Source organism: Entelurus aequoreus, linkage group LG05, assembly GCF_033978785.1.
Source record: "Entelurus aequoreus isolate RoL-2023_Sb linkage group LG05, RoL_Eaeq_v1.1, whole genome shotgun sequence".
Lineage (NCBI taxonomy): Eukaryota > Metazoa > Chordata > Actinopteri > Syngnathiformes > Syngnathidae > Entelurus > Entelurus aequoreus.
The window spans coordinates 71,785,649-71,813,642 of NC_084735.1; the positions used below are offsets into that span (position 1 = coordinate 71,785,649).

General features: G+C 39.4%; 1 protein-coding gene across 1 annotated transcript; it reads left to right on the plus strand.

Moving 5' to 3' along the window:
* On the plus strand, nucleotides 1-27,994 carry LOC133649828 (alpha-1A adrenergic receptor-like). Its single transcript, XM_062046503.1, has 5 exons — nucleotides 1-602; nucleotides 14,492-14,743; nucleotides 16,611-17,004; nucleotides 22,179-22,300; nucleotides 27,136-27,994. The coding sequence occupies exons 1-5, from the start codon at nucleotides 270-272 to the stop codon at nucleotides 27,412-27,414; spliced, it is 1,380 nt and encodes a 459-aa protein (XP_061902487.1). The 5' UTR covers nucleotides 1-269; the 3' UTR covers nucleotides 27,415-27,994.

Consider the following 27,994-nt stretch of genomic DNA (forward strand, 5'->3'; position numbering starts at 1 on the left):
TAGCCGGCCAGCAGGTTGACTGATTGTCCGGAGAAAGAGACAGGAACATCCACTTGCTTGCGCAGTATAATCAGCGAACCACTCACACGAGTTGAACGGATATAACGCCAAAATAAGTGGAGATGTCGACTTTCTACTAATATCTTTAAGGGGAATACAACACAATTTTCTAATTCTTTCTGTTTCACAAGTGTAATGCACTTGGCACACTTTTTTTTGTGTTAGATTTGGACATTTTTACAGACCGGCCGGGCGGGGCTCAATGCACCATGAGTCTGTGGATAAATGGCTCCACGGCGGATTCTCTCGCCGGAATGCAGCAAGCGTCTCACCCGGACTCCAATTCTACCTCGAACTGCACCGACTCGTCCCCGTACCGCGGAAAACACAACGCCGCCCCGCTGGACCTGAGCCGGGCGGTGCCGGTGGGCATGGTGCTGGCCTCATTCATCACGTTCGCTATAGTGGGCAACCTGCTGGTTATCCTGTCGGTGGTGTGCAACCGACACCTGCGGATTCCCACCAACTACTTCATCATCAACCTGGCCATCGCCGACCTGCTGCTCAGCACCACCGTACTGCCTGTGTCCGCCACTCTGGAGGTAAGTCATGGCTGATAAGTTTGGAGGGGAAAAAACAAAACATTTATTATCATAACAAACAATTAGAAGGGAGCTCTTCATTGAGAAAAACACAAATAATACTGAAAAAATGGTTTGAAGCTTAAGGTTAGCTGTGGCAGTGTTTTTCAACCTTTTTTGAGGCAAAGCACGTTTTTTTCATTAAAAAATCCGGAGGCACACCACCAGAAGAAAACGTTAAAAAAATTAAACTCCATCAGGTCGTCTTGCCTTATTCTGAATTTGTTGGTGTTTTCCTGTGTGTAGTGCTTTAGTTCTTGTCTTGCGCTGTTATTTTGGTGGCCCTTCCTGTTTTCTTGTAGCAGTTTCATGTCTTCCTTTGAGCGCTATTCCCCGCACCTGCTTTGTGTTAGCAAGCAAGACTATTTAAGTTGTTGCTATCCTTCTTTGTGTGGACATTGTTGCTTGTCATGTCATGTACGGATGTACTTTGTGGACTCCGTAAGTTTTTGCTGTCGTCCAGCGTTCTGTTTCTGTTTACTTTGTAGCCCAGGGGTGGGCAATTAATTTTTACCGGGGGCCGCATGAGCAACCCGAGCACTGCTGGAGGGCCACATCGACAATATTTCAATTAAATTTTGCTCAATATTATTTTTGATATATACCGTAAGATACATAATAATTATAATAATAATAATTAATAATAATAGTAATACTTCAACATAGTGTGTGTAACAGCATTCCATGACTAATATAAATAAATTAACATTAATAATAAATGACAGTAAAATAAGCACACGTATGACCGAGGAGTCATAGTGTAACTTTGTGTGGTGTTTGAGTTGTCCGACTTTTTGTTGGCCATAAACGCACCAGTGGTTTAGTGCTATGCGTGTTGGTGACAGATGACAAGTTGGTTTTGGCCTGGTTTGTACGGCAGAAAATGACTAGTTTTTCGAGATAGAAGTGTTTTACTTATGTTTTTGGTGTGGTTATGTCCGAATATAAACAGTTTTGCTCAATAAAGTGATCGATATAATTCCTGGCCTCGAAGCATCTGGATAGACGTTACAATAATTGAACGGTGTTCAATTGAACGGTGTTGACGAACACCGTTAGGGCCGCTTGTTGTCACTGTCACTCAAAGTTGCATTGCAAAATTACATAGAATAAATATGTTTATTTTGTTTAGAATTCAGATGGGATTTGATTTGGTGCGGGGCATATATTTGCTGCGCGCAGCAGACGCTTGAGCAGTGCGCAATTGCGCAGGCACGCACCTTAGAAGGAACGTTGCATGGCAGTCCATGTCTTGTTGGAAACACGCCATTCTTCATCAACTTTTCTCTTTTTAGCGTCTCGGGTGTAAACCGTGCATCACTTGTCGCTGCATGTGCACCTTCACTCGCAGGTTACACACGGACACACGCCCATAAATAATACTTTTCAAAATAAAAGCAGCACAGTTGTATTGCGCGCACGACATAGATGTTTTTTCAACTTTATTTTGTAATTAATGATTGCAGCTGTTCACATTCACTCACAATCACGCACACGCATACGTCCACACGGAAGTAATACAAATAACGATTTTCAAAACAAAAGCAGCACTGTTGTATTGCACACTCGACTAGATACTTTTTAAAATTTATTTTGTAATTTATAATTGGCCTCACGCGGGCCGGACAGGGACGCACAAAGGGCCGGATGCGGCCCGCGGGCCGCAGAATGCCCAGGTCTGTATAATGTAGCCAGTTCAGTTGTACTTTTGTTTTGCATAGCCATCCATATGCTTCATTGCCTTTTCCTTTTCCTTTTGTTCATTTTTGGTTTAAGCATTACATACCTTTTTACCTGCACGCTGTCTCCCACTGTAGTCTGCATAATGGGATCACAACAAACCATCCTCGTCTCACCTGACACATTCCGACTTTTACAAAGCAATTAACTACCTGCTGCCACCTACTGACATGGTGACCCTGCCGAGCTCTACACAGCACAGACACTAAGCAACAGCACATTATTTGCAGATTATAATTATTGATTTGCAACATTTTTTTGGGGACCAATTAGGTGAAGTGGCATAATTTCCCACGGCACACTAGACAATATATCACGGCACACTAGGTTGCCGGGGCACATTGGTTGAAAACCACTGAGCTATGGAACTAAAATATATAATTGAAAACACACAGTTTTAGCTACAAATGTAGTTTTCTTGACCATTTTATGGACACAATAATAGAAACAGCTCTCAGTGAAATGCAGTGCACCACAACAACAATCTAAACCAGGGGTGTCAAACTCATTTTAGCTCAGGGGCCACATGGAGGAAAATCTATTCACAGGTGGGCCGGGACTGGTAAAATCACGGCATGATAACTTAAAAACAAAGACGACTTCAGATTGTTTTCTTTTGTTTTACTTTGACCAAAAATACAACGAGCGCATTCTGAAAATGTACAAATCGCCAATAATCCTTTTGACAAAACCCTTCAAAATCCGAAGTAAAAAAAATTGTCCGGTTTGAAAAACAGTTTTATACTTAGCAAACTCATCTCGCGGGCCGCATGAAACCTGTTTGCGGGCCTGATGTAGGCAAAGGGCCGTACGTTCGACACCCCGACCCTAAACGATAAACATACGGTATTAGGGCCGCATCTTTCGAATATTTTAATAATCTATTGGTTGGTTTGATTAATCGAGTAATCGGATAAAACACACTTTATAGCCTCAATCTGTATTTTAGAGAAAAGAGTTGAAATAAACAATGTTTCTGCTTGCCAGAATTTCATTCTTTTTTAAACATTGAAATTGCACATTTATCATGTGTGCATTAATAAAAAATAAATACATAAATGCATTAAAAAAACCTGTGCAGATCATGGCACCCACCCGCCATTGCTCTCATGTGTGCTCTATTGCAGGGATCTCCAACCTTTTTTGCACCAGGGACCAGTTTAATGTAGGTATTATTTTCATGTGTGGCAGATAAATAAAACAAAAAAAAGTGTGTGAAAAGTAAATCTCACCATAATTAATGGGAGGCCTGGCCTTTTTGCCTTTGCAAAAAAGCTCTCCAAAGACGTTTGTTTTTTACTTATTTTCGCTAGCTTGTGGGATTATTTTTTGGCTAATGTATCTGATGCGTTATCGTGATACGTTATTGTCCAGGACAATAGCAAATATATATATAATAAAATTAGATATACAGTACTTGCCATTAGCTACTGGGTCTCTTTCCAAGGGATTTCTATTTGTATTCTAAAAGTTATGTATTCATATTTTGTGCAAAATTTCATACATAGATACACTTATGTATGCTTTTTGGCGCACTCTTCCATGCGACAATACATCTGTTAATGCTAACTACTTGTAGAATAGGGCTACAGTATGTGCAATAATAGCACTTCAACTTACTAGGCCAAGGCAGATGTAGGATGTGGGACTTTTCCATCCGCCACATGCACTTTAACTACTATGGTCACTTCATTCCTGATATGCCATCTGCCATGAGCTGAGATCTTGCAGCAACCTACTGTTTTATATGAGTATCCATTTTATTTTATTTGTATTATTATATCTGAGTCTGTATATTTTATTGTACTGTTTATGTCTGATGTTGGTGCTGTCTAACTGAACTTTTTATGGACCACTTTGTAGATAGTACCATCAACATGTGGGGGAGGAGGGCAGCAAATGGAAACTAGCCCTTTGCTACAATCTGGCACATCAACATTTATAAACAAGCTTATTGGTGGGTCTAGTGGGACAGGCGAAAGTTTAGTTGATGTTAGTTAATGTTGCTGTGCGGCCTGGTAGCAAATGCCTTTCAGACTCTATTGCAGTGACCAACGATAAAAATATGTCCACTTATTTAAAGTTTTGGACACTCCATGCAGTTGGAATTTGATCAATTTTGTATTAGTTGCACTCATTTAGCGATGAATCAAAGCAACAAAATATAAATTAAAGCTTTTTTCCAATCAACTCAATCAATTACTCGTTGCAACCCTAAAACATATTGTTACATTTCAATCTTTCTGACAGTCGACAACCCCAATGCAAAACTATTATCTTGTAATGGAAGTAGGTTTTAATTCAACGCTGGCATGGGATCTTATTTGATTTTACAAGTGTAGCATGAATGTCAAATTAGTTTTTGATGTAGGGATGTAGCGATAAACGACAGTTAGTATTACCATTTTCAGTTCAAATGATCTAATCTGCACTTTGATAAACACACGGACTGACTGGCGCTAACCAATGCTAACATGAAAACAAGAGACATGAATGTCTCTCCTCATTAATAAACAACATACCCCAATCTACTGCGATGAGGTGGCGACTTGTCCAGGGTGTACCCCGCCTTCCGCCCGATTGCAGCTGAGATAGGCTCCAGCGCCCCCCGCGACCCCGAAGGGAATAAGCGGTAGAAAATGGATGGATGGATACCCCAATCTAAACTTATATAAACACATTGCTGTCTGAGCAATATTCACTTGTACACATTGAAACTACAAGCTGTGCTCTCTTACAACAGAGTGATCGTTCTATACACAGAGGAATACGAGTCGGGGGTGTTTTTGCGGTGTGTTCAAGGACCGCTGAACAGAGTTGGACGCCACAACGCCACGTAGAAATAATAAATAATATTAATAGATAGTACTTGTTACACACTTTTCATTTACAGTACAAACTATATTTTAAAACAAAAGCTTAGCCATTCAGACTAAAACACTATCAGTGAAGCATAAGAAACACAAAACATGCAAAATATATAATGTCTATTTATATTAGTTATTTAAAATAAAAATACAAATTGGTCAAAAGATTTCAGTGTGTGTATAAAAGTACTGTGTAAAAGTACTTTTTGAGCACATTCAACAATACCGTGATAATAACGATAGCCGTTGTAATTCTAGTCACGATAACTGTGATATGGAATTTTTCGTTATATTTCTTTATATCCTTAGTGTAATGTCATACAGTTGTTTCGAGAAAGTTAGTTCCTCACACAAGTTAGTACACCCCTCACATGTCGGCAACATTATATATTTCCACGGGACAACGCTGAATAAATGACACCACGCTCATGCTCTGCTTCAGCATTTCACATTAGTACAAGTTGACATTCAAGAAATTTCTCTCAAGAAATTTCTCTCAATGAACTATTGATCCTATAGTCCCGAAAGCACTTGTGAAGCCCCAGACCATGACATGCGTGACTGTCAGGAGGACGCGCTTGTTTGTGTACTCCTCACACGCTTGACACTATCTGAACCAAATACGTTCATGTTGGTCTCATCAGACCACAGGACATGATTCAAACATTCCATGTCCTTACTGTGCTTGTCTTCAGCAAACGCTTCCGTCTGGGACAAGAACCATGCAGACCAATACTAATTTGTGCGGCGTATGCTCTGAGCACTGACAGGGTGAGCCACCATCACTTCACTCTCATAGTAGCAACACTCATTTGTCTATTTTCCAAACACAACCTCTGGATATAGCGTTGAGCACGTTCACTCAATGTAGTAGTGTAGCATAGCCTGTGTTGAGCGAAACCTGCCCTCTAAAACTGCATTATGGTCTTGGCCACCCTGCAGCTCAGTCTAAGGGTGTTGGAAAGGTTCTCATAGTTGACAACAACTTTATGTAGAGCAACTATAATTTTTTTCAGATCCTCAGAAAGTTAATTGCTTTAGATTGAACTCTTGTCACCAAAGAGTGTGAGAGCAATGATATCACATTTAACACACACAACATCTTAAACCACTAATGAGTCAAATGCCTAATTGGGCCCAGTTTGGACATTATCACACATATAGTACTCACTTTTGTTACCAAGAATTCATGGCTGTCTGTTGGGATATTTTGATGGGAGAGTAAATATACACTGTTATACAACACTGTTGTCCCAAGAAAATATATGATCAAATATCGGCAAACGTATATGAAGGGCGTACTCTCTTTTGTGAGGTACTGTACTGTATGTTAGCGATATACTGTATGCTCCAAAACTATGTCGAAGAATCATTTTGGCAAATGTTAGCAATGCAATAAAATACAAACATAACAACAACTGAGACAAAGACCTGATTGAATTTCCGCAATGTAGGAATTATTGATTATAATTAGTGTGGTCAAGCGATTTAAATAAAAAAAGAGCGATTGATTAATTTAGATCAATTAATCGAATTATCATGTTTTGAAATCTCACCTAAAAATGGTGAGAAAAGCCCTCAATTTGAGGATTTCAATTTAAATGCATTACACACCAAAAACGACATCAGAACAAACCCCATCCATCCATCCATTTTCTACCGCTTATTCCCTTCGAACCAAAAACGAAAAAAAGTAGCTTCATAAAGTAATTTGTTTTTAACAGACTTGAACAGATAGCTGGTTTTATTTACTAAAAAAAATCACGTCTATGTAAAGTGCTGAATACATTAAAAAAAGTAAGAACACTTTTCTGAGTAATAATTATTATTAAATGTTGAACTTGTTGCTCTAACCCTGCTTCAGATAAAACAAAATAAACAAAGCAAACCCATCAATCACAGTGTTAGCATGTTTTACCTATACCACTATTTATTTTTTGTTACGTTGTTGGATGTAAATATCCCCACTATTTAAAGCCACTAACATTAGTCTCATGACAGAGTTAGACCTCCTCATGGTGGCACTCTTTTTGCTCTCAGTCAAGCTCAAGCAGATGTCAAGGCAGCTGGCTGGCATTCAGAAACAACAACATTACATATTAAAGAATTAGATTAACCTAACCTGCTGAATATGACTGTGATAAATTCATCGCAATTAATGTGATAATTTAACAATTATGCATTGAATGTTTTCATAGCTAGAGAAAAAACTGTTTATGACCTTTTAAATACAGTTTTATTATTACATTAAGTAAAACATTAACTCCATCCCAAACCCACCAAGCACTGTTTTCACTGCTGGACTCAGGAAAGAGGTTCCGCAGCCTCCGTAGCACAATCTCCAGGTTCTGTAACAGCTTCTTCCCACAGGCCATAAGACTCTTGAACGCATCAGAATAATCCCCTCAATTTCCCCAAAAAAACAATTAACTCGCTGGACTATAAGGACAATATAACATACATGCATAAACGTGGATGCATATGCAAAAGTGCAATATATTTATTTATACAGTAATCTATTTATATCTGCACCTTCTTTTGTAAATGCAAACACTCTGCACTTATTCCTCTTGTATCCTGTACTGCAACGAGGTAATGCAATTAGTATATAATTAATATAATTTTCAAGTTTTTAATACCGTGACTGGATAATTGGTTTGCTTTAATGAAATGTTTTTTTAAACAGCTTAACACTGCTTTTAATGACAATTAAAACAAACAAACCTGCAGGGCATTGGTATCTTGCCAGATTTTGTAATTTGTAGGAATACAGAATTTGTATTACTGGTTTAGGCGCACTTGCATTCAGAGGAGGAGCTCGACCATGTTTAGATACCAGTTTCGTGCATTATTAATACAATGTGAATTGTCACAATCATGGTTTGATTGTCAAAGATGTATGGTAAGGTAATCTGTGATATTTCTACCCAAATACATGCTCTTGATATTTTGTACATTACATGGATGGATGGATGGATGCGATCACAGTTCGCTTACAATGGAACCTATGGGAGCCACGCAATTCCGCAAGATGGCCGCCAAGCTAATGGGCGTGGCTGATGACTGCAAAGCCTCTATATAGCCTTTAAAAAAACACCCAAACACCTCCATTGAGGTTTTATATACATGATGTAAGTAAATATGTAATGTAGTGATAAGCACATACATAATAACATTTAATGTTTACATATTTTGATAGTTTTAAGTAGAGATGTCCGATAATGGCTTTTTTGCCGATATCCGATATTCCGATATTGTCCAACTCTTATTTACCGATTCTGATATCAACCGATAACGATATATGCAGTTGTGGAATTAACACATTATTATGCCTGATTTTGTTGTGATGCCCCGCTGGATGCATTAAACAATGTAACAAGGTTTTCCAAAATAAATCAACTCAAGTTATGGTAAAAAAATGCCAACACGGCACTGCCATATTTATTATTGAAGTCACAAAGTGCATTATTTTTTTTAACATGCCTCAAAACAGCAGCTTGGAATTTGGGACATGCTCTCCCTGAGAGAGCATGAGGAGGTTTAGGTGGGCGGGGTTGAGGTGGGGGGGGTAGGGGGTAGCGGGGGGTGTATATTATAGCGTCCCGGAAGAGTTAGTGCTACAAGGGGTTCTGGGTATTTGTCTGATGTGTTTATGTTGTGTTACGGTGCGGATGTTCTCCCAAAATGTGTTTGTCATTCTTGTTTTGGTGTGGGTTCACAGTGTGGCGCATATTTGTAACAGTGTTAAAGTTGTTTATACGGGCACCCTCAGTGTGACCTGTATGGCTGTTGACCAAGTATGCATTGCATTCACTTGTGTGTTTGAAAAGCCGTAGATATTATGTGACTGGGCTGGCACGCAAGGGCAGTGCCTTTAAGGTTTACTGGCGCTCTGTACTTCTCCCTATGTCCGTGTACACAGTGGTGTTTTAAAAAGTCACACATTTTACTTTTTGAAACCGATACCGATAATTTTGAAACCGATACCGATAATTTCTGATATTACATTTTAAAGCATTTATTGGACGATAATATCGGCAGTCCGATATTATCGGACATCTCGAGTTTTAAGCATACACGCAGCATTAAAGGCCTACTGAAACCCACTACTACCGACCACGCAGTCTGATAGTTTATATATCAATGATGAAATCTTAACATTGCAACACATGCCAATATAAAGTGACATTTAAAATTTCCCGGGAAATATCCGGCTGAAACGCCGCGGTATGATGACGTATGCGCGTGACGTAGTCAGTTTAACGGAAGTTATGGTACCCCGTAGAATCCTATACAAAAAGCTCTGTTTTCATTTCATAATGCTACAGTATTCTGGACATCTTTTGCAATTTGTTTAATGAACAATGAAGGCTGCAAAGAAGACAGTTGTAGGTGGGATCGGTGTATTAGCAGCGGACTACAGCAACACAACCAGGAGGACTTTGTTGGAGAGCAGACGCGCTAGCCTAGCGCCGGCGACCTCACCTTGACTTCCTACGTCCCCGGGCCGCCAAACGCATCGGGTGAAGTCCTTCGTCCTTCCGCCGATCGCTGGAATGCAGGTGAGCACGGGTGTTGATGAGCAGATGAGGGCTGGCTGGCGTAGGTGGAGAGCTAATGTTTTTAGCATAGCTCTGTGCGGTCCGGTTGCTAAGTTAGCTTCAATGGCGTCGTTAGCACAGCATTGTTAACCTTCGCCAGCCTGGAAAGCATTAACCGTGTATTTACATGTCCACGGTTTAATAGTATTGTTGATTTTCTATCTATCCTTCCAGTCAGGGGTTTATTTTTTTTGTTTCTATATGCAGTTAAAGCACGATGCTATCACGTTAGCTCGTAGCTAAAGCGTTTCGCCGATGTATTGTCGTGGAGATAAAAGGCACTGAATGTCCATTTCGCGTTCAAGACTCTCATTTACAAGAGGATATAGTATCCGAGGTGGTTTAAAATACAAAGCCGTGATCCACAATAGAAAAAGGAGAGAGTGTGGAATCCAATGAGCCAGCTTGTACCTAAGTTACGGTCAGAGCGAAAAAAAATATGTATTTCACTGCATTCTAGTCCGTCACTCTAATGTTCCTCGTCCACGAATCTTTCATCTTCGCTCAAAATAATGGGGTAATCGTCCGAATTGCTCTAGCTGCGTTGAAAACAATAGGAAAATATGAGGGAGTGAACAACTGACAACGTCACGCTACTTCCGGTAGGGGCAAGGTTTTTTTTTATCAGAGACCAAAAGTTGCAAACTTTATCGACGTTGTTCTATACTAAATCCTTTCAGCAAAAATATGGCAATATCGCAAAATGATCAAGTACGACACATAGAATGGATCTGCTATTCCCGTTTAAATAAAACAATTTCATTTCAGTAGGCCTTTAATTTAAAAAACGCATCACAGCGTTTGCTTTTTTTTTCTTCATCACTGATTATTACTCACTGCAGACTTCATGAGAGCCAACAAACAAAATAAAACATCACTTACTGTGCAATGTCTGCTGTCATTACGATGTTCATATATTCATATTTAGATGAAGAATGTCTAATAATCCTCGGGGGGGGCAAGCATTTTTTTTTGTGTCGTTGTCGCCATTTAGTGCCCTAAATGGCTGTCAAAGTGTACCAACTTGTTAGAATATCTCCTCAGACTTTGTGTTGTCCAGGTGAGAGGCATGATTTATGATCTACAAAAAAACTTCCAGGGAGCAAGGACGTGAGAAAGCAGCAGACCATTCGATGATGTAAACATTGGGACACACGGTAGTGATCACGGCGCTGCTATAAATAGTTTGTATACGTTAGCGCTTATAATAACAATATTACTAATACTTGGTTAATATTCAAATCACGAAATGTAAATTGAGTATTGTTGGCGGTTTTGAATGGTTATTTATTTATTTATTGAGGACCTCTTATTTGCTACACTGTAAGTTGACTATTGTTTACGTTTATTTACAAGTTAGAATGCATTAAAAAAAAAAAATCCCTCCGTCGTCATGTCTTTCATAATGACTGTGAACGATAGGAAAAATTCCCCAAAAAGTGCTGTTGGCTTTAGCCTTCTGTATTTATTCGTACAATTTAATATTCAACCTGCTAAACATTCTGTAATTTAGAATTACAGACCAGAACAATAATCTTGCGTCAAAAAAATTGCACAAATGCCTTATGCCTTAACTTTGACAGCCCTTGTAATAAAAGAACACATTTTTACTTCACACTAGAGTGAATCACATGAAAATGAATGCAATCAATGCATGTGTCTTGAGCCGCAAAAAATGAAAAGCCGTATATAAGTGTTATAATGAAGACAACACATGATGTAAGTGTCTATATTAGTTATAATAGCCTACTATCAAAATGACTATTTGTCGCAGGCTGAAGCAAATCTTTGTTGACAGAAATGTTGAAATGTAATATTTATTTTACACAGTTTTACAACATTAGAAACCATTAGTAAATCAGAGGCTACTTAGAAGGTGAGTTAACTCCTGGAAATTACTGGCTTTTCAATGGCCAAAGCTATAGATGTGTGTGTCCAAGTTAATGGAAACGGCAGGCTGCCTTCTTTTAATAGATTTATTACAATCTTTGGCAAGCTAGGTAATGTTTGCTGTGGTCTGGAACAACATGGCACACAAACAACTATCTGAAATGCAGCCAATATTACATACAGATAATGTGTCATGAGCCATGCAAAACTAAATTATATACAAAGAGGATAAAAGTAGAGAATATTAAATGAGCTCAAATATACCTACAAATGAGGCATAATGATGCAATGTGTACATACAGCTAGCCTAAATAGCATGTTAGCATTGATTAGCTTGCAGTCATGCACTGACCAAATATGCCTGATTAGCAGTCTAAAAAGACAATAACATCAACAAAGCGTACCTTTGTGCATTCACGCACAGCATGAACGGTTTGGTGGACAAAATGAGACAAAGAAGAAGTGGAACATTTTACATGTAAACAAACTGTTGCGTCACAAAGAACCACCAAAATTAGTAGGACAAAACGATATTCACCAAATACTCTCATCAGTGAAGCATACACACAAACATATTAAACAGTGGGCTTTCTAACAATTGGGAAGGTTTGTGTCATGTTTGTCCTAAAATAATAATAATACCAAAACAAAAAAAATATTTCCCCCCCATCTTTTTCCATTTTCAATCCTTTTTTAAAAATATTCCAGGGAACCACTAGTACGCCGCTAAAGAGCCGCATGCGGGTCGAGAGCCACGCTGACCCCGTGACCGTATTATTGCACATTATTGTAATAATATTTTTGAAATATGTATAACAATAATAAAATAATAATAGAATAATAATCTACAAACCCCGTTTCCATATGAGTTGGGAAATTGTGTTAGATGTAAATATAAACGGAATACAATGATTTGCAAATCCTTTTCAACTCATATTCAATTGAATGCACTACAAATACAAGATATTTGATGTTCAAACTCATAAACTTTATTTTTTTTTTGCAAATAATAATTAACTTAGAATTTCATGGCTGGAACACGTGCCAAAGTAGTTGGGAAAGGGCATGTTCACCACTGTGTTACATGGCCTTTCCTTTTAACAACACTCAGTAAACGTTTGGGAACTGAGGAGACACATTTTTTAAGCTTCTCAGGTGGAATTCTTTCCCATTCTTGCTTGATGTACAGCTTAAGTTGTTCAACAGTCCGGGGTCTCTGTTGTGGTATTTTAGGCTTCATATTGCGCCACACATTTTAAATGGCAGACAGGTCTGGACTACAGGCAGGCCAGTCTAGTACCCGCACTCTTTTACTATGAAGCCACGTTGATGTAAAACGTGGCTTGGCATTGTCTTGCTGAAATAAGCAGGGGCGTCCATGGTAACGTTGCTTGGATGGCAACATATGTTGCTCCAAAACCGGTATGTACCTTTCAGCATCAATGGCGCCTTCACAGATGTGTAAGTTACCCATGTCTTGGGCACTTATACACCCCCATACCAGCACAGATGCTGGCTTTTCAACTTTGCGCCTATAACAATCCGGATGGTTCTTTTCCTCTTTGGTCCGGAGGACACGACGTCCACAGTTTCCAAAAACAATTTGAAATGTGGACTCGTCACACCACAGAACACTTTTCCACTTTGTATCAGTCCATCTTAGATGAGCTCAGGCCCAGCGAAGCCGACGGCATTTCTGGGTGTTGTTGATAAACGGGTTTCGCCTTGCATAGGAGAGTTTTAACTTGCACTTACAGATGTAGCACCCAACTGTAGTTACTGACAGTGGGTTTCTGAAGTGTTCCTGAGCCCATGTGGTGATATCCTTTACACACTGATGTCGCTTGTAAAAGCAGTACAGCCTGAGGGATCGAAGGTCACAGGCTTAGCTGCTTACGTGCAGTGATTTCTCCAGATTCTCTGAACCCTTTGATGATATTACGGACCGTAGATGGTGAAATCCCTAAATTCCTTGCAATAGCTGGTTGAGAAAGGTTTTTCTTAAGCTGTTCAACAATTTGCTCACGCATTTGTTGACAAAGTGGTGACCCTCGCCCCATCCTTGTTTGTGAATGGCTGAGCATTTCATGGAATCTACTTTTATACCCAATCATGGCACCCACCTGTTCCCAATTTGCCTGTTCACCTGTGGGATGTTCCAAATAAGTGTTTGATGAGCATTCCTCAACTTTATCAGAATTTATTACCACCTTTCCCAACTTTTTGTCACGTGTTGCTGGCATCAAATTCTAAAGTTAATGATTATTTGCACAAAAAAAAAGTATCAGTTTGAACATCAAATATGTTGTCTTTGTAGCATATTCAACTGAATATGGGTTGAAAATGATTTGCAAATCATTGTATTCCGTTTATATTTACATCTAACACAATTTCCCAACTCATATGGAAACGGGGTTTGTATATAATTATCTATGGTTTAAAACTTTAATTGTAAAACTTAATCGGAACTATGTAAATATCACTTCCGGAAGTCTCGGCGTGCATTTCCAGTTTAGCTCGATTGAATTTGCTAGTTTATTAGAGCACTTCTTCTGTAATTGGCTTGTTGTCTGTTATTTTGACATATAAAAACAATAAACAAACATTGAAATTGACATATTAAGCAACAATATACATTCAGTTTCCAATTCGTAACATGTTTGAAAATAACAAGAAAAGCTGGTTTACACTCACCTGAAGCTCCCACTTGAAATCAAACCACCGTTGGCAAACAGAAAGTCCATGTTTGCAGGTTCTGGATTACTGGGTCTTTGGCCGGATCTTTTGTGACATTTGGGCGGCGGTGGACGTCCTGTGCTGTACGGCGTCCATCATGTCTCTGTGTGCAATCTCCATCGACCGCTACATCGGTGTTCGATACCCGCTGCAGTACCCGGTGATCGTGACTGAAAAACGGGCGCTGCTCGCCATGTTGGCCGTGTGGATCCTAGCTATCGTCATCTCCATCGGTCCCCTGCTGGGATGGAAGCAGCCACCTTCGCAGGTAAGAGGTTCCCACCATGCAACAATGAAAACACGTTATTATTAAGGTGATTCAATTAATCCAAAAGACTGGTGTGTCATGAATAGATTTTTCTACTAGCCCGTATCACTGGAACAACAACAAAGCTCTGTTGGCCTAAACATGCCATAAAGTGAATTAAAAGCTGTCAACTGTGTCCAAACTTCACCACCGTCAAATCCCTCCTGGGTCCATAGTTTAAATAGGTTTTCTTACTGCAGTGATTTTATAATGAACTCTGAAAAGGCCCCACATTTTAAAGGAACTTTATTTACACTTTAAGGCAGGGGTGTCAAACAAACGGCCCGAGGGCCGGATCAGGCCCGCGAACAGGTTTTATCCGTCCCGCGGAAGGGTTTGCTAAGTATAAAAATGAACCTGAAACTTTGGAATGAAATGAACAGCTGTTCTAAATGTGTCCACTGGATGTCGCAATAGCAATTCTTTGTATCTTTGTAGATGATGCTACATATGTACAAAACAAACCACATGATGTTAGTACACCAGTCGAGGAAAATGATCTAAATACCATACTGTAATTTGATTTTTATATAATTTTTTTGATTGAAAATTAACACCAATGAGTTGACTGATGAACATTATCACATAATTTATTCAGAAAATATAAATAACGAGTGTGTGTAAGTGTAAAAAAGAACTGAATGTGTACCAAAAAAAATGATTTGTACAATTTCCGAATGTGCTTGTTCTAAGAAAACAATCTGAAGTTGACTTTATTTTTAAGTTATCGTGCCGTGATTTTACCAGTCCGTCCCACTTCGGAGTAGATTTTTGTCCATGTGGCCCCCGATCTAAAATTAGTTTGACACTCCTGCTTTAAGGAAAAGAAACAGTTGTTTCAACATTTTTTTAAAAAAATGATTAAAAAAAAACAAAAAACAATATCTTGCTAATTTGGACATTCAGGATATTTTTATAATTTCCCACGTTGTACGTCAGGGTTTTCAAACTTTTTCAACTCAAATTAGGAATTGGGTTCCTCACCAGGACGCAAACTTAGTAAAATACATCACATATTGACATGGTATGGGCAAATATTGCACAAAAACTCATGGTACTGGCATGTATAAACAGTAGTACCTCCAATTTACGAGCCTCAAATCACTTGTATCTCAATTCGTTGTCCTCCAAATTAATTGAAATTGGTGCTTGGCCCCCACACAACAGCACCATTCCAAAATGTAAATTGCTTTTAAATAAAACTAAAAACTTTTAGATAACAAATATTTTATGAGCACACTACAATAGAATGTACTACTAACAACTACAGTAGTTTAAAATAATGTAATAACAATGTACAGCATTTACTTCGGACAGCGGATTTCTAAAGCCTCTCCTTCCAGCTATGTTTCTGTCAAACACACCATCAGCAGTTTATCAATAATTTAATGCATAAATGTCCGCCGTTTGGCTATTGTTTTAACATTCTTGGCTGGCGTTAGACTCATTCTGCTTTAGTATGGTGCAGACTAGGAGTGCTACGCTCGAATGGCTTTGCCAAGTTGGTGACATAATCAGTCAACTTTTTGATAATTATTTTACTTTAATTCTATGAATATCATCTGCTTCTTCTTCTCAGCACTGTCCTTCATACTCACTTTCTTCCTTGTTGTGGTTGGAAAACAAAGTTGTTTTTTAGATACAAGCTAATAGGAGTTAGACCAGATGTTTTGCGAGGGATGCTTGTAACTAAAATTTTTGCTTGCAACTTAAAGCACAGCAATTATCCGAGAGACAGCTCTTATTTCAAAGCACTCTTAAATCGAGGTACCACTATATTACAAAAACCCACATATTAGGCTCTAACCTCCATCCATCCGACCTGCAGGACGACACAGTATGTGTGATCACAGAGGAGCCGTTCTACGCCCTCTTCTCTTCGCTGGGCTCCTTCTACATCCCTCTGGCCGTTATCCTGGCCATGTACTGCCGCGTTTATGTGGTGGCCAAGCGCACCACCAAGAACCTGGAGGCTGGCGTGATGAAGGAGCGTCAGCAGGACTCCAATGAGCTCACCCTCAGGATCCACTGCAGGAACCAGCAGATCCAGGACCTGTGCGCCACTTCTAAAGGCGGAGGAGGGGCCTCGTCGGCCGGCCGCAGCACGCTGACCGTCAAGCTGCTCAAGTTCTCGCGGGAGAAGAAGGCGGCCAAGACGCTCGGCGTGGTGGTGGGGATGTTCATCTTGTGCTGGTTGCCGTTCTTCTTGGCTCTTCCTATCAGTATGTGCTTACCTCTCATCTTATTTTTATCTAATGAGTTCTAACACATGGAGTTTAACATTACAACATGCAAGGATTACTGTTGTATAATCATGTTTGGATTTTGAAACGTATTTTTACACCAGAAAATATTGAAAATGTTTTCCGTTCCATTATTATAATCTTTATTAAGTGTGCACACTGCAATAACTGACAAATAAGCAATCTTATATCAGAATGCAAAAATTGTTACTCTGGACTAACAAAAGTTTTTTAACCATGTTAGCCCAATTGGCTTATTTTAAGTACTAAAATCGTAGTTGTTCAGAATTATGCAAAATACCGTAAACGCAATAATATTTGGTGTAACATAGAAAGAGCGTATTAAGAATAAAGAAATCTTGTTGACATCGGCTTTACTCGTTTAGCCTCGCTTAAATTTTAGCTTTTGCATCGCAGGCAATTTTGAGTAACTTTCTACATTCTGCCTTAACACGTAACTGCCTTACAAGTTTAAAAACAAGTTAACCTTTACCATATCATTAGCATCTAATTTGTAAAAATTACTGACACAAAAGTGTAAAAAAAACCATGAAAAACAACTGGACTTGATTTTTTTTTTTAAACGATGATGCAAAGAATGACTAGCAAATTAGCTGCTAACGCTAGCGGCTAATTTTAGCAGTCGACTCTACTGCACGGACAACATGTCATCTCCAGCGATAGGAAAGCACTAGTTACTCCACCAAACAGCTAAGGATTTGCTAGCTATTATTACTAGTCACCTAGAACAATCAGATTATTACAAATTAGAATGCAAAAAAAAATTAATGTTTGTCTTTTTGTCTCTCATAAGGATTGTGAACGATAGGCAAAATTCCAAAAAAGTGCAGTTCCCCTTTAAGATTTCCATTACTAAAAAAAAAGAAAACCAAAAAATATAAAGTATATATATTTTTTTGGGAAAATAAATGTTTTCAAATATTTTTGTAATCGATTAACGAAAATTATAAATCGATATAAAATTGTTAAAAATCTGAATCACAATCTGGATGTGAATTGATTTTATTTTGGCACCCCTATCAGACAAGCTGCTTTTTACTGCTTTTAGATTCCCCCCAAAATACTGTGCCTTGAAAGAGTTTTGTGATAACAAAAAAGTCCAATTTAGTCGTGCAGATTTTATGTGTGCTATCTTACAAAACATATGTTAAGTTACAAGACACTACAAACAGATCACTTAGTCAATCTCACAGTGACAAATAGGAGGTTAGATTATTGTTTTTATAACGTTCCACCGATCTGTGCAGGAGCTTTAGCTGTGATCTGACCTCTGCAGTTGAAGTGCTGAGTCATGGCTTTTCTGCCGAGTCATGAAACGGCACTTCAGGCTCAATATAAAAAAAACACACTTGAAAGTTTCCACTATTAAAAAAGAAGCATAAAAGGCAGGATTCTGCATGGCCGCTTTTATGACTTAAAGTGACCTAGGAAAAGTGTATCCTCAGTGATGCTAATGCTGTTAGCATCATACTATTGCTTGTATTCCGACAAGTGACTTCTTCCGGAAGTGAAAAACAGCGGTGGTGAACCAAGCCAAGATGGCTGTTGTGCAGCAAGCAATGCGCAAACTCTTTGAGGGTGCAAGGGGCATACAGTAGATCTTCCTGCAAAAAATCAGACATGAGCAAATAATTAAATTATCCAATTGAATATATCTCTATACTTTATTAAAAAAAGATGTGTTCTGTCATATTAAGGATTATTCGTCAGTGGAATTCCCAGACATATAGAACTATCTTGTGCTCGAGATGTCATTCTACATGAAAAAAACAGATGAAAACTTGGAAAAGCTCCAACTCCTTTGTGTGTGGCTGGATCAAGGACATTGGTATTATAAAACACCGCCTGACAAAATAAACAAGAGGGGAGACGTAGAAGTACCTTTCCTGACAAAGTATCATTGACCCTGATTTTCTGGTTTCTGTTTGTTAAAAAATAAAATACAAACATTATCAAGACAATACTTAAATGGGAAATACTAAACCTTAAAGGTTCAGTATATCAAACAAACCTTTAACAAAGTGATCACTGCAAACTCGTGCCCTGTTCAACTTGGCTTCCTTGGACTGCAGTGCGTGAAACTTTTCTCATCGTCTTTCGTAAAATCTTGCACTCTTCCGACCTTCTTGATTACCTCTTGAGGAACTCTGAAGAAACGTTTATCCTTTTTCCGATTTGAACAGTTCGCACAGCCAAAAAACAACGCAAGCATAGGGCATTTTTCTTCGAGAAAGGCTAAATGGCGTTCAGTAGAATTGAGAACAGACGCTGGCTTGACCACAACGTATATTTAATGAGCCAGACGTGAGCTGGACGTGGCGTCATGTAAATACAAGCAATAGCACAATAGGCCCCCTTGAGGAGCCTGGTCACCAACGTTCCATCTAAGGCAGGGGTGTCAAAGTCAAATGGACGGAGGGCCAAATAAAAAATTTAGCTACAAGCCGAGGGCCGGACTGTTCGAATGTTCATTGAAAAATTTTTAAATGACGCATATAGTCTAGTGAACCTAATTGAACCTACTGAAAACCTAACAAATATATTCCAATATGATCAGATAAATAAAGCAATATTTTCTTATGGCTCTGTCAGTAATCTTTAATTTTCAACAGACACAAAAGACAAATTTCCTTTATATAAAAATCCCCATAACATGAACATTAAATGAAAGAAACCGGTATTCAAGGCACCATCAGTAGCCTATATTTTCTATTTTAGCAAAAGTGGGCTAAATTTACTTCAAAGAAAAAAACAATAATAGCAATTTTCTATCATCCACTCAACTGAAATATTTTTAAAATATAATTAAATTGAAATACAATAAAATAAAGTGCAAAAATCTATAAATCAAAAACAACACTTTGTTTAAGGAGAAGTAACATGCAGTGAAAACAAATATTAAACTTTAACTTTTAAACTTGAATTGAGTAAAAACTCTAAATATGTGATTGCACAGTAATGTTCACATTAAACCCCCCTCCTCCCTCCGTGGGAGGGAGGCGAGTTGGGTGCCCGAAACCCCCCGCTGGTTTCGGCCCGCCCCTTGGCGCGCGTGGCACGGCGGGCTCCGCGACCCGACGGCTGACCCTCGTGGCTTGACGGCGGGCGCGTCCCGACGGGCCGCGCGTAGGGGTCAAACGCAGAAGTCTCAGGGCCTCGTGGTGAGGGGGTGGCCTGCGGGTTTCGGCCCGCTTGACCCCCCCGCTCCGCTTGGCGCGCGCGGCACATGACGGGTTCCGCCACCGACGCTCGGGCTGCAGCCCGACGGTGGTGCGGGCCCGGCGGTGACGCGCGGTTTGGGGAAACAAAGCAGAAGTCTCAGGGCCTCGGGGCCGGGTTTCGGCCCGCCCCCTTGGCGCGCGTGGCACGGCGGGCTCCGCGACTGACGGCCGGGCTGCAGCCCTTCGGCCGGCAGGCGCGTCCCGGTGGGCCGCTCGCCCCCTTTCGGAACCTTGGACCGGCATCCGCTTGGTGCGTGTAAAAGATCTGCGGTCTAAAAAAAAAAAAAAAAAAAAAAAAAAAAAAAAAAAAAAAAGATCTGCGGTCTGCGGGCCGGTTCTAATAATAAATCAAGATCATCCCAAGGGCCGTAAAAAACCTTCTCGCGGGCCGGATATGGCCCGCGGGCCTTGACTCTGACATATGTGATCTAAGGTGTGCGCCTGCGCAATTGCGCACTGCTCATGCGTCCTCTGCGCACAGCAAATTAATGCCGCGCAGAAAATCAAAAATCCCATCTGAACTTTAAACAAAATAAACACATTACAATTTATTCTGTATGATTTTGCAATGCAACTCTGTGAGTGACAAGTGACAACAAGAGTGGCCCCAATGAATAAAACAATATTTGTCAACACAGTTCAATTATCATCTGTTGTGACACTTTACGGACAGGAATTCCATCAATCACTTTATTGAGCAAAACTGTTTGTAACCACACCAAAAACATGAGTAAAATTATCTATAAAAACTGGTAATTTTCTGCCATACAAACCAGGCTTAAACCAACTTTGTCATCCGTCATATCATCAGAAGCCGCTTGCTCTGTCTCACCTGCACCAACACACGCACTCATGGCACTTAGCCAGTGCTGCGTTTATGGCCACACAAAAAGTCGCACAACCCCAACGCCACACAACGTGTAAATGCCAGGTTGTAACACTCTGACTTCTCAATCAGATGTGTGCTTATTTTACTGCCATTTATTAAGAATGTTAATCTAAGGATATTATTCATGAAATATTGTCACTAGATTTCATAAATGCTAATAAAAAGATGTATTTTACAGACAGAAAGTTACAGGAACTAAATGTAATCTCTGAAAGGGGTAACATTTCTTTTAAAGGCAGGACCCGCAGCCAGATATACCATGAAAAACATATTTTTTTGTTATTGTCATTGTAAGAGGGCAAAATCACTTATATCAGAAAATTATTTCAATAAAACATTTAAATTGTTATGATGTCAGGTTTGGGACAGGTGTGACGCTGGTGTGGCGACAGTGTGCACGTGTCTGATGTTGCTCGCATGTGCTCCACTGAATGCTCAGAGAGTTTGTGCGTTTGCTCACACAGATGAAAAATTAGAGGGAACATTGCTGGTCACTCATGGTGTTTACATGGAGGACAAGACAGCTAAAATAGATCCATCCTGCATGGAAAAAAGAGCAAAAGTATGGCCAAACTGGGAGGATGGATGACAGTGATGCATCATGGGAAGATGGCACACGATGGTCTTATTGTCTGGTTTCACGCTGTGCTTCTTCATATATAGTCAGAGATAGCAGGGGATGATACAGGATGGCCTTACAAGTCCATGTCGGAGGGATTAATACATCTCGCAAGAGATCTGTTATCTAGGACAAATACAAATCTCGATCCCACACAATCCCCCGACAGATCCTCGGAAATCCCACGAGAACACAAAGATCACCTGCCTCACCTGGGGTCACAGGCGGCTTAGACTTCCACACAATAACAGCCAGTGGTTAAAAATGAAAAGCGAATGCTGCCCCTCGGTGGCCAGCACTCTTTCCTGCAGCACATTTTGATTTACTAATGCAAACAAACACTTATCATCTCACCTACACGTTATTCAAACCAACTTATTTTTTTCTTCCCTTCTGTGTTTAGGCTCTTTCAACAGAAATCTGCGTCCTCCCGAAACCTTCTTTAAGGTCATTTTCTGGCTGGGATACTTCAACAGCTGCCTGAACCCCATCATTTACCCCTGCTACAGCCGCGAGTTTAAACAGGTACAATGCAATGGAAATTATAGGATGAACACTGGAAGCACAGGTCAGGCAACTGGGGATACTTGAAGAGTTGTATTACCTTAAAACATTAGCCCGGCTGTATCAAGACTCTAGACTTCTGCCTATGGCTGCATACTGAAAAATCAAAAAAAGGCAGGGGCCATTTGATATTTTGCATTTGTGTTAATATTTACCTCTGTATTTGTACTCCCCACTTTTTGTACGATTTAGTTTTTCGCAAAAACATTTACATGTGTTATCATACAGCCAAACATCACGTTGAGCATTGAGTTTTATCACTAAGGTCTTATTCTCCCAGGAGCATAAGTGAAAAAAATTACATCATACCATGGAGACATAGCAGAGACATTGAAAAAACATGGCCCTCTTTCAAACTTGCTCCAAACGAGCCGTTTGGAATTTGAGACTTAAGCGATGTTTTTGGCTCTAGTTACATAAGCAGGTATCTCCATATATGGTAGAGGTTTACCCAAAGAGTTCTGCGTGAGTTCACCAATTTTATTCAGTTTTAATCCAAAGAGTCCAATCAAGCTTCTTTTTTTTCTCTCTATCCTCTTGTCGTGTGGCAGGCTGGTTTGTACATGCACATGGATCCTGCGCTGTTGCTATTTCTAGTAAAAAGTAGCGTATTTTTCTAACTTATATCTGTCAGTAGACTCGATATGGAAGTGCTAAAAACTACAACATGGCAGACAGGGTGAAGACACAGTCAAAGGGGGCTTGGCCTGGAGGAGGGCTAAATAAGACCGACCGCCCACCAAAAGGCGCATTCTGAAGAGGCAGTCAGAAAGTGGCAAAAAGACGGTCTCTGAAACAAAATATATGGAAAATTTGGATCAAAGTACCACCATTACATGTTTTTTTTAACGACAAGGGCTTTAACTGTAGAAAAAAAATCATAATATTACCCCTTTAAGTACCTTTGTTCTTACTCTCCTCTGAGGCTTCAATAAGACCAGCGCCCCGGGAAGGTGAAATATTGTATTACACTTAAAGTTTGGATGCATTGTACACCACACTTAATAAAATGAATACCGTATTTTCCGGACAAAATGGCGCACAGGAAAATAAGGCGCACTGCAGATGAATGGTCTATTTTTGATCTTTTTTCATGTATTAGGCGCACCGGATTATAGGGCGCATTAAATGAGTCATATTATTATTATTTTAAAAAAAAATTGAAAACACTTCCTTGTGGTCTACATAACATGTAATGGTGGTTCTTTGGTCAAAATGTTGCATAGATTATGTTTTACAGATCATTTTCAAGTCGCTTTCTGACCGGATGCGCCATTTTGTGGGTGGTCTTATTTACGATGGCGCTAACTGTTTTAATGACATTCAGACTTTACTTAATTCAATAACGGAGCAGCATCTCCTCATCCGGAAAAAACAACACCGGAAATGTGTCCCGTGAAAAACCGTCCGACCGGAACTCTAATAACTAAATTTCCTAGGGTGAATAATGTAAACTCACTACACCAGTATGTTTTAGCGCTTTCATGGCGAGTTTACTGACAGATATAAGAAAGAAATTTACACTACTTTATATTAGAAATGGCAACAGCGGAGGATGAATGTCCCATAACAAGAAGATAGAGAACAAGAACAAGATTGTCGACGCGCACAATTTTTCAGGATTTATGCAGATCCCAAATACAGATCAGCAGCTACTAGAAGGTAAGAAAAGTTTATTTTGCATAATATTGCGAAACAGAACGCCAGATAATGTCTTACCTTATACACACACCATAATAATACTTGTATGTTTAATGTGCCGACAATCCTTCAAGCGGTGCGGCTTCATAGCTTACCAAAGTTGTACTAAAACATTTTGATAGATTTTTGAGCGCCCTGTGTAATGTTCTATATTTTCAATGGAACATTTAAAATGTTGGTGGTGTTTACTTGAGACCCATCAAAATGCAGTCTCCATGTAGCTCTTATGTTTGACTGCCATCTACTGGTCACACTTATCATTACACCATGTACCAAATAAAACAGCTTTGAGGTGGGTATGCTCAACCAAAATGTCTGTCACTGTCGAATTTTGAGAAAAAAAAGATTTTAAGTGTGCCTTATAGTCCGGAAATATGGTAAATACACTTCCACAAAGCTATAAAATCTTTTCTGATTGCTTCAATTGAGACACCTGTAAACAACCATTGAGATGAGGACAAAAGGACCATAATGCAATGTATTGACAATCAAAAATCAAAATGCACATCGTTGTCTAGTGAGTTCAGTGGAAGAGGACCGTGCGTGTATCTTCTGTGTTTGGAATGCATATAATTTCATCTTGACCATGATCATCGGTATATGCTGACCCGTCTCCGCTCGGGATGGTTCCTGCTGGCCCCACCATGGACTGGACTTTCGCTGATGTGTTGGACTTTCACAATATTATGTCAGACCCACTCGACATCCATTGCTTTCGGTCTCCCCTAGAGAGGGGGGGGGGGGGTTTACCCACATATGCGGTCCTCTCCAAGGTTTCTCATAGTCATTCACATTGACGTCCCACTGGGGTGAGTTTTCCTTGCCCGTATGTGGGCTCTGTACCGAGGATGTCGTTGTGGCTTGTACAGCCCTTTGAGACACTTGTGATTTAGGGCTATATAAATAAACATTGATTGATTGATTGATATATATCCTGTAGATAGTAATGATGTCTATCAATTGATTTGATTTATATTTTAGTCAGTAAAAGGGAAACTGCACTTTTTGGGGAATTTTGCCTATTGTTCACAATCCTTATGAAAGACATGACAACGGATGGATTTGTTTTAATGCATTCTAAATATTAAACTAGATGAGGCAATTCCTGAAGGAATTGCTTGTGAATGCTCCGATGCTGAAGTTGAACTAAAATGCTGATAGAATGTAGTATGAATGTAAGAATAGTTTGAATGTTAAAATATTTTGAATGTTGAAGAGCTGACGCTGAACTGAAATGCTAATCGTAAAAAGAAAATTATTGCGTTTAGGGCTACGGTAGCTTTTTACTAAGTAGGTTCTCCTGATCATAAGTACAGTACTAAGTTGGTACCCTTGCCACTTGCCTTTTAGGCTGGGGGGGTATTCCAGGAAACAGGTTAAGTGAAAACTCTTGAGTACGTAAAGCCTGAGGTGAGGGAAACTCAGGGTTTTACGTTCTAAGAGCGGTAAATCAAACACAAGTAAGTTACTATGGTAAATTGCTCTGTGAACCTAATCTGCTTGCTGGCACGCAGGTTTTCTTGAACTAAGCCCGGCGTTTTGTTATGTCTCTCTCCTCTTGATAAACGTAAAGCAAGCTGTGAGACATGACATATCTGTTTTGTTAGCAAAAAAATAAGTCCTGATTATTTATGTCGGGAGAGGATTTTGAGGTCATAATTGGTAATATACCTGTATACTATCATTATATAAGACTGTGAGGAAAAATATATTGTTAGTCAATTTTAAATATTTAATAATACATTGATTTAAAAAAAAAAAAAGTAAATGTAAACATAGGGACACACGGTAGTGATCACGGTGCCGCTATAAATAGTTTGTCTGCGTTAGCGCTTATAATAACAATATCACTAATACTTGGTTAATATTCAAGTCACGAAATGTAAATGGAGTATTGTTGTTGGTTTTTGAATGGTTATGTATTGGATTTTATGGGCAAACTATTGAACCTCCCATTGGCTCCACTGTAAGCGGACTTTTATTTACGTTTATTTACAAGTTAGAATGCATTAAAACAAACTGATCCGTCGTTCTTTCATAATGATGGTGAACGATAGGCAAAATTCCAAAACAAGTGCATTTCCCCTTTAATGGCCGAGACGTGAGCCGGATCTGACGTCAGTAAAAGCCAAGCAATATGAATCACAATAAGAAAAATAACCTGCCAACAAGTGCTGACATTTAAATTATTCCTAGTTCAAAAAGTATAGCTGAAATTTTAAGAGATACTATTTATGACAAGTTTAATGGTGTAACAAAAAGTGCCTGGTCAGAAAACTGATATATACTTTGTATTTGTATTGACTTTACATGTCAAATATACTTAAGTGTGTTATTGTGGGGTGGTATAGCTCAGTTGGTAGAGCGGCCATGCCAGCAACTTTAGGGTTCCAGGTTCGATCACTGCTTCCGCCATCCTAGTCACTTCCGTTGTGCCCTTGGGCAAGACACTTTACCCACCTGCTCCCAGTGCCACCCACACTGGTTTAAATGTAACTTAGATATTGGGTTTCACTATGTAAAAGCGCTTTGAGTCACTAGAGAAAAAGCGCTATATAAATATAATTCACTTCACAAATATAATTCACATTACACCTAAATTAAAATTATATTTTATTTCATATAATTCCTTTACCTGTGGGCTACTTAGAAAATATGATTAAATATTATGTTTGCATTGACTTCAGTCCAATATCAGTTTATTGTATTACTTTTCTTTCTAAAAAAAAAGGTGTTCGTACTCACCATAAACACACAGTTTCAGCTCGGTAAAGAAAGACGGTCTTTTCTGTACTCATTTGCTATGGTGAATCGTAGAACGTTGTTGCGGTCTAACTCAGAGTCAACATACTCAGGATTGATTTAACTAATTCAGATCGGCTGTTCTAGAACACAAAACTCAAGAGTTTCCCATCCTAAGGTAAATCAACCCATACTTCAGGTTTAGAGTTTGTTGAACCTCCTACCTGGAATACTCTCGAAAAGATACAAACTATGCATTGTTATCCGATTAATTACAGACTGGAGTGAACTGAGGATAGTGGCAACACTTGGAACAAAAACCTATCAAATGACTGCCCTGTTTTGCCCTTCAGGCCTTCATTCGGATCCTCCGCTGTCGCTGGAAGCGAAAGCGCCAGGGCTGGCAAGCTTACTACAATTATCGGTGCCAGCAGGGCTCCAACAACTCCACATCTTTCCTGAACGGAAGCCAGCATACTCTCTCCTCCGTCAGCCACAGCCCACGCTGTGTCGCACCCAAACTCCGCCCGCCGCCCTGGTCCTCTAACGCTGCCCATAACCTCCTGCCTGCCGGCCCGGCCTCCCCCGCTCACCGAGGAAGCCGGGCAAGACTGGAGTGTGCAAGGCAGTAAGCGCAGAGCAACAACTGTTTGTGTGTAAAACAAGACAATATTTGTAAAATAGACTTTCTGAAGACTGACAGCAGTTGCTGTTCACCTGTGATGACGTCATATGAAAGGTGGTTGTATTTTAAGATGATCCTATTTATTAATTGACATTTCCTTGAACTCAAGGATGTGTAAAGAATATGTTCCCGTTCCTGGATTAGAGAGGGCTACTGGATATCTGGTGGCAGCAATAACATGCATATCTACTTTGGGTTGTCTTAAACACTGTGAAATTTTAAGTGTTTGATATTGAATTAGTCAACATTTATTAAAGGATTTGACTCACTTGAACGTAGTGAGATGTATTTATGTAAGAATTGCTTAATTCAATGACAAATTCACTATTAGCAATGACGAGTAACATATGCACATAACATTTTATTCATTGATCATTGTTTTAGTTTTTTTTAAGCTTATTAAAATGGACATTCTAGGCCTCACTTAACATCATACATTATTTAACCTGTGGTTTTGTGAAAAATGCTCTATATTTGTCCTTCTGTCAATACAAACCTCTCATAATAAACACTAAGTATGTATTTTT

Bases quoted from the DNA above. Each gene is read 5' to 3' on its own strand.
- LOC133649828 (XM_062046503.1), top strand. From the start codon at position 270: ATGAGTCTGTGGATAAATGGCTCCACGGCGGATTCTCTCGCCGGAATG. The intron at 603-14,491 runs GTAAGTCATGGC...CCATGTTTGCAG, and splicing joins CTGTGTCCGCCACTCTGGAG to GTTCTGGATTACTGGGTCTT. The intron at 22,301-27,135 runs GTACAATGCAAT...TTTGCCCTTCAG, and splicing joins ACAGCCGCGAGTTTAAACAG to GCCTTCATTCGGATCCTCCG.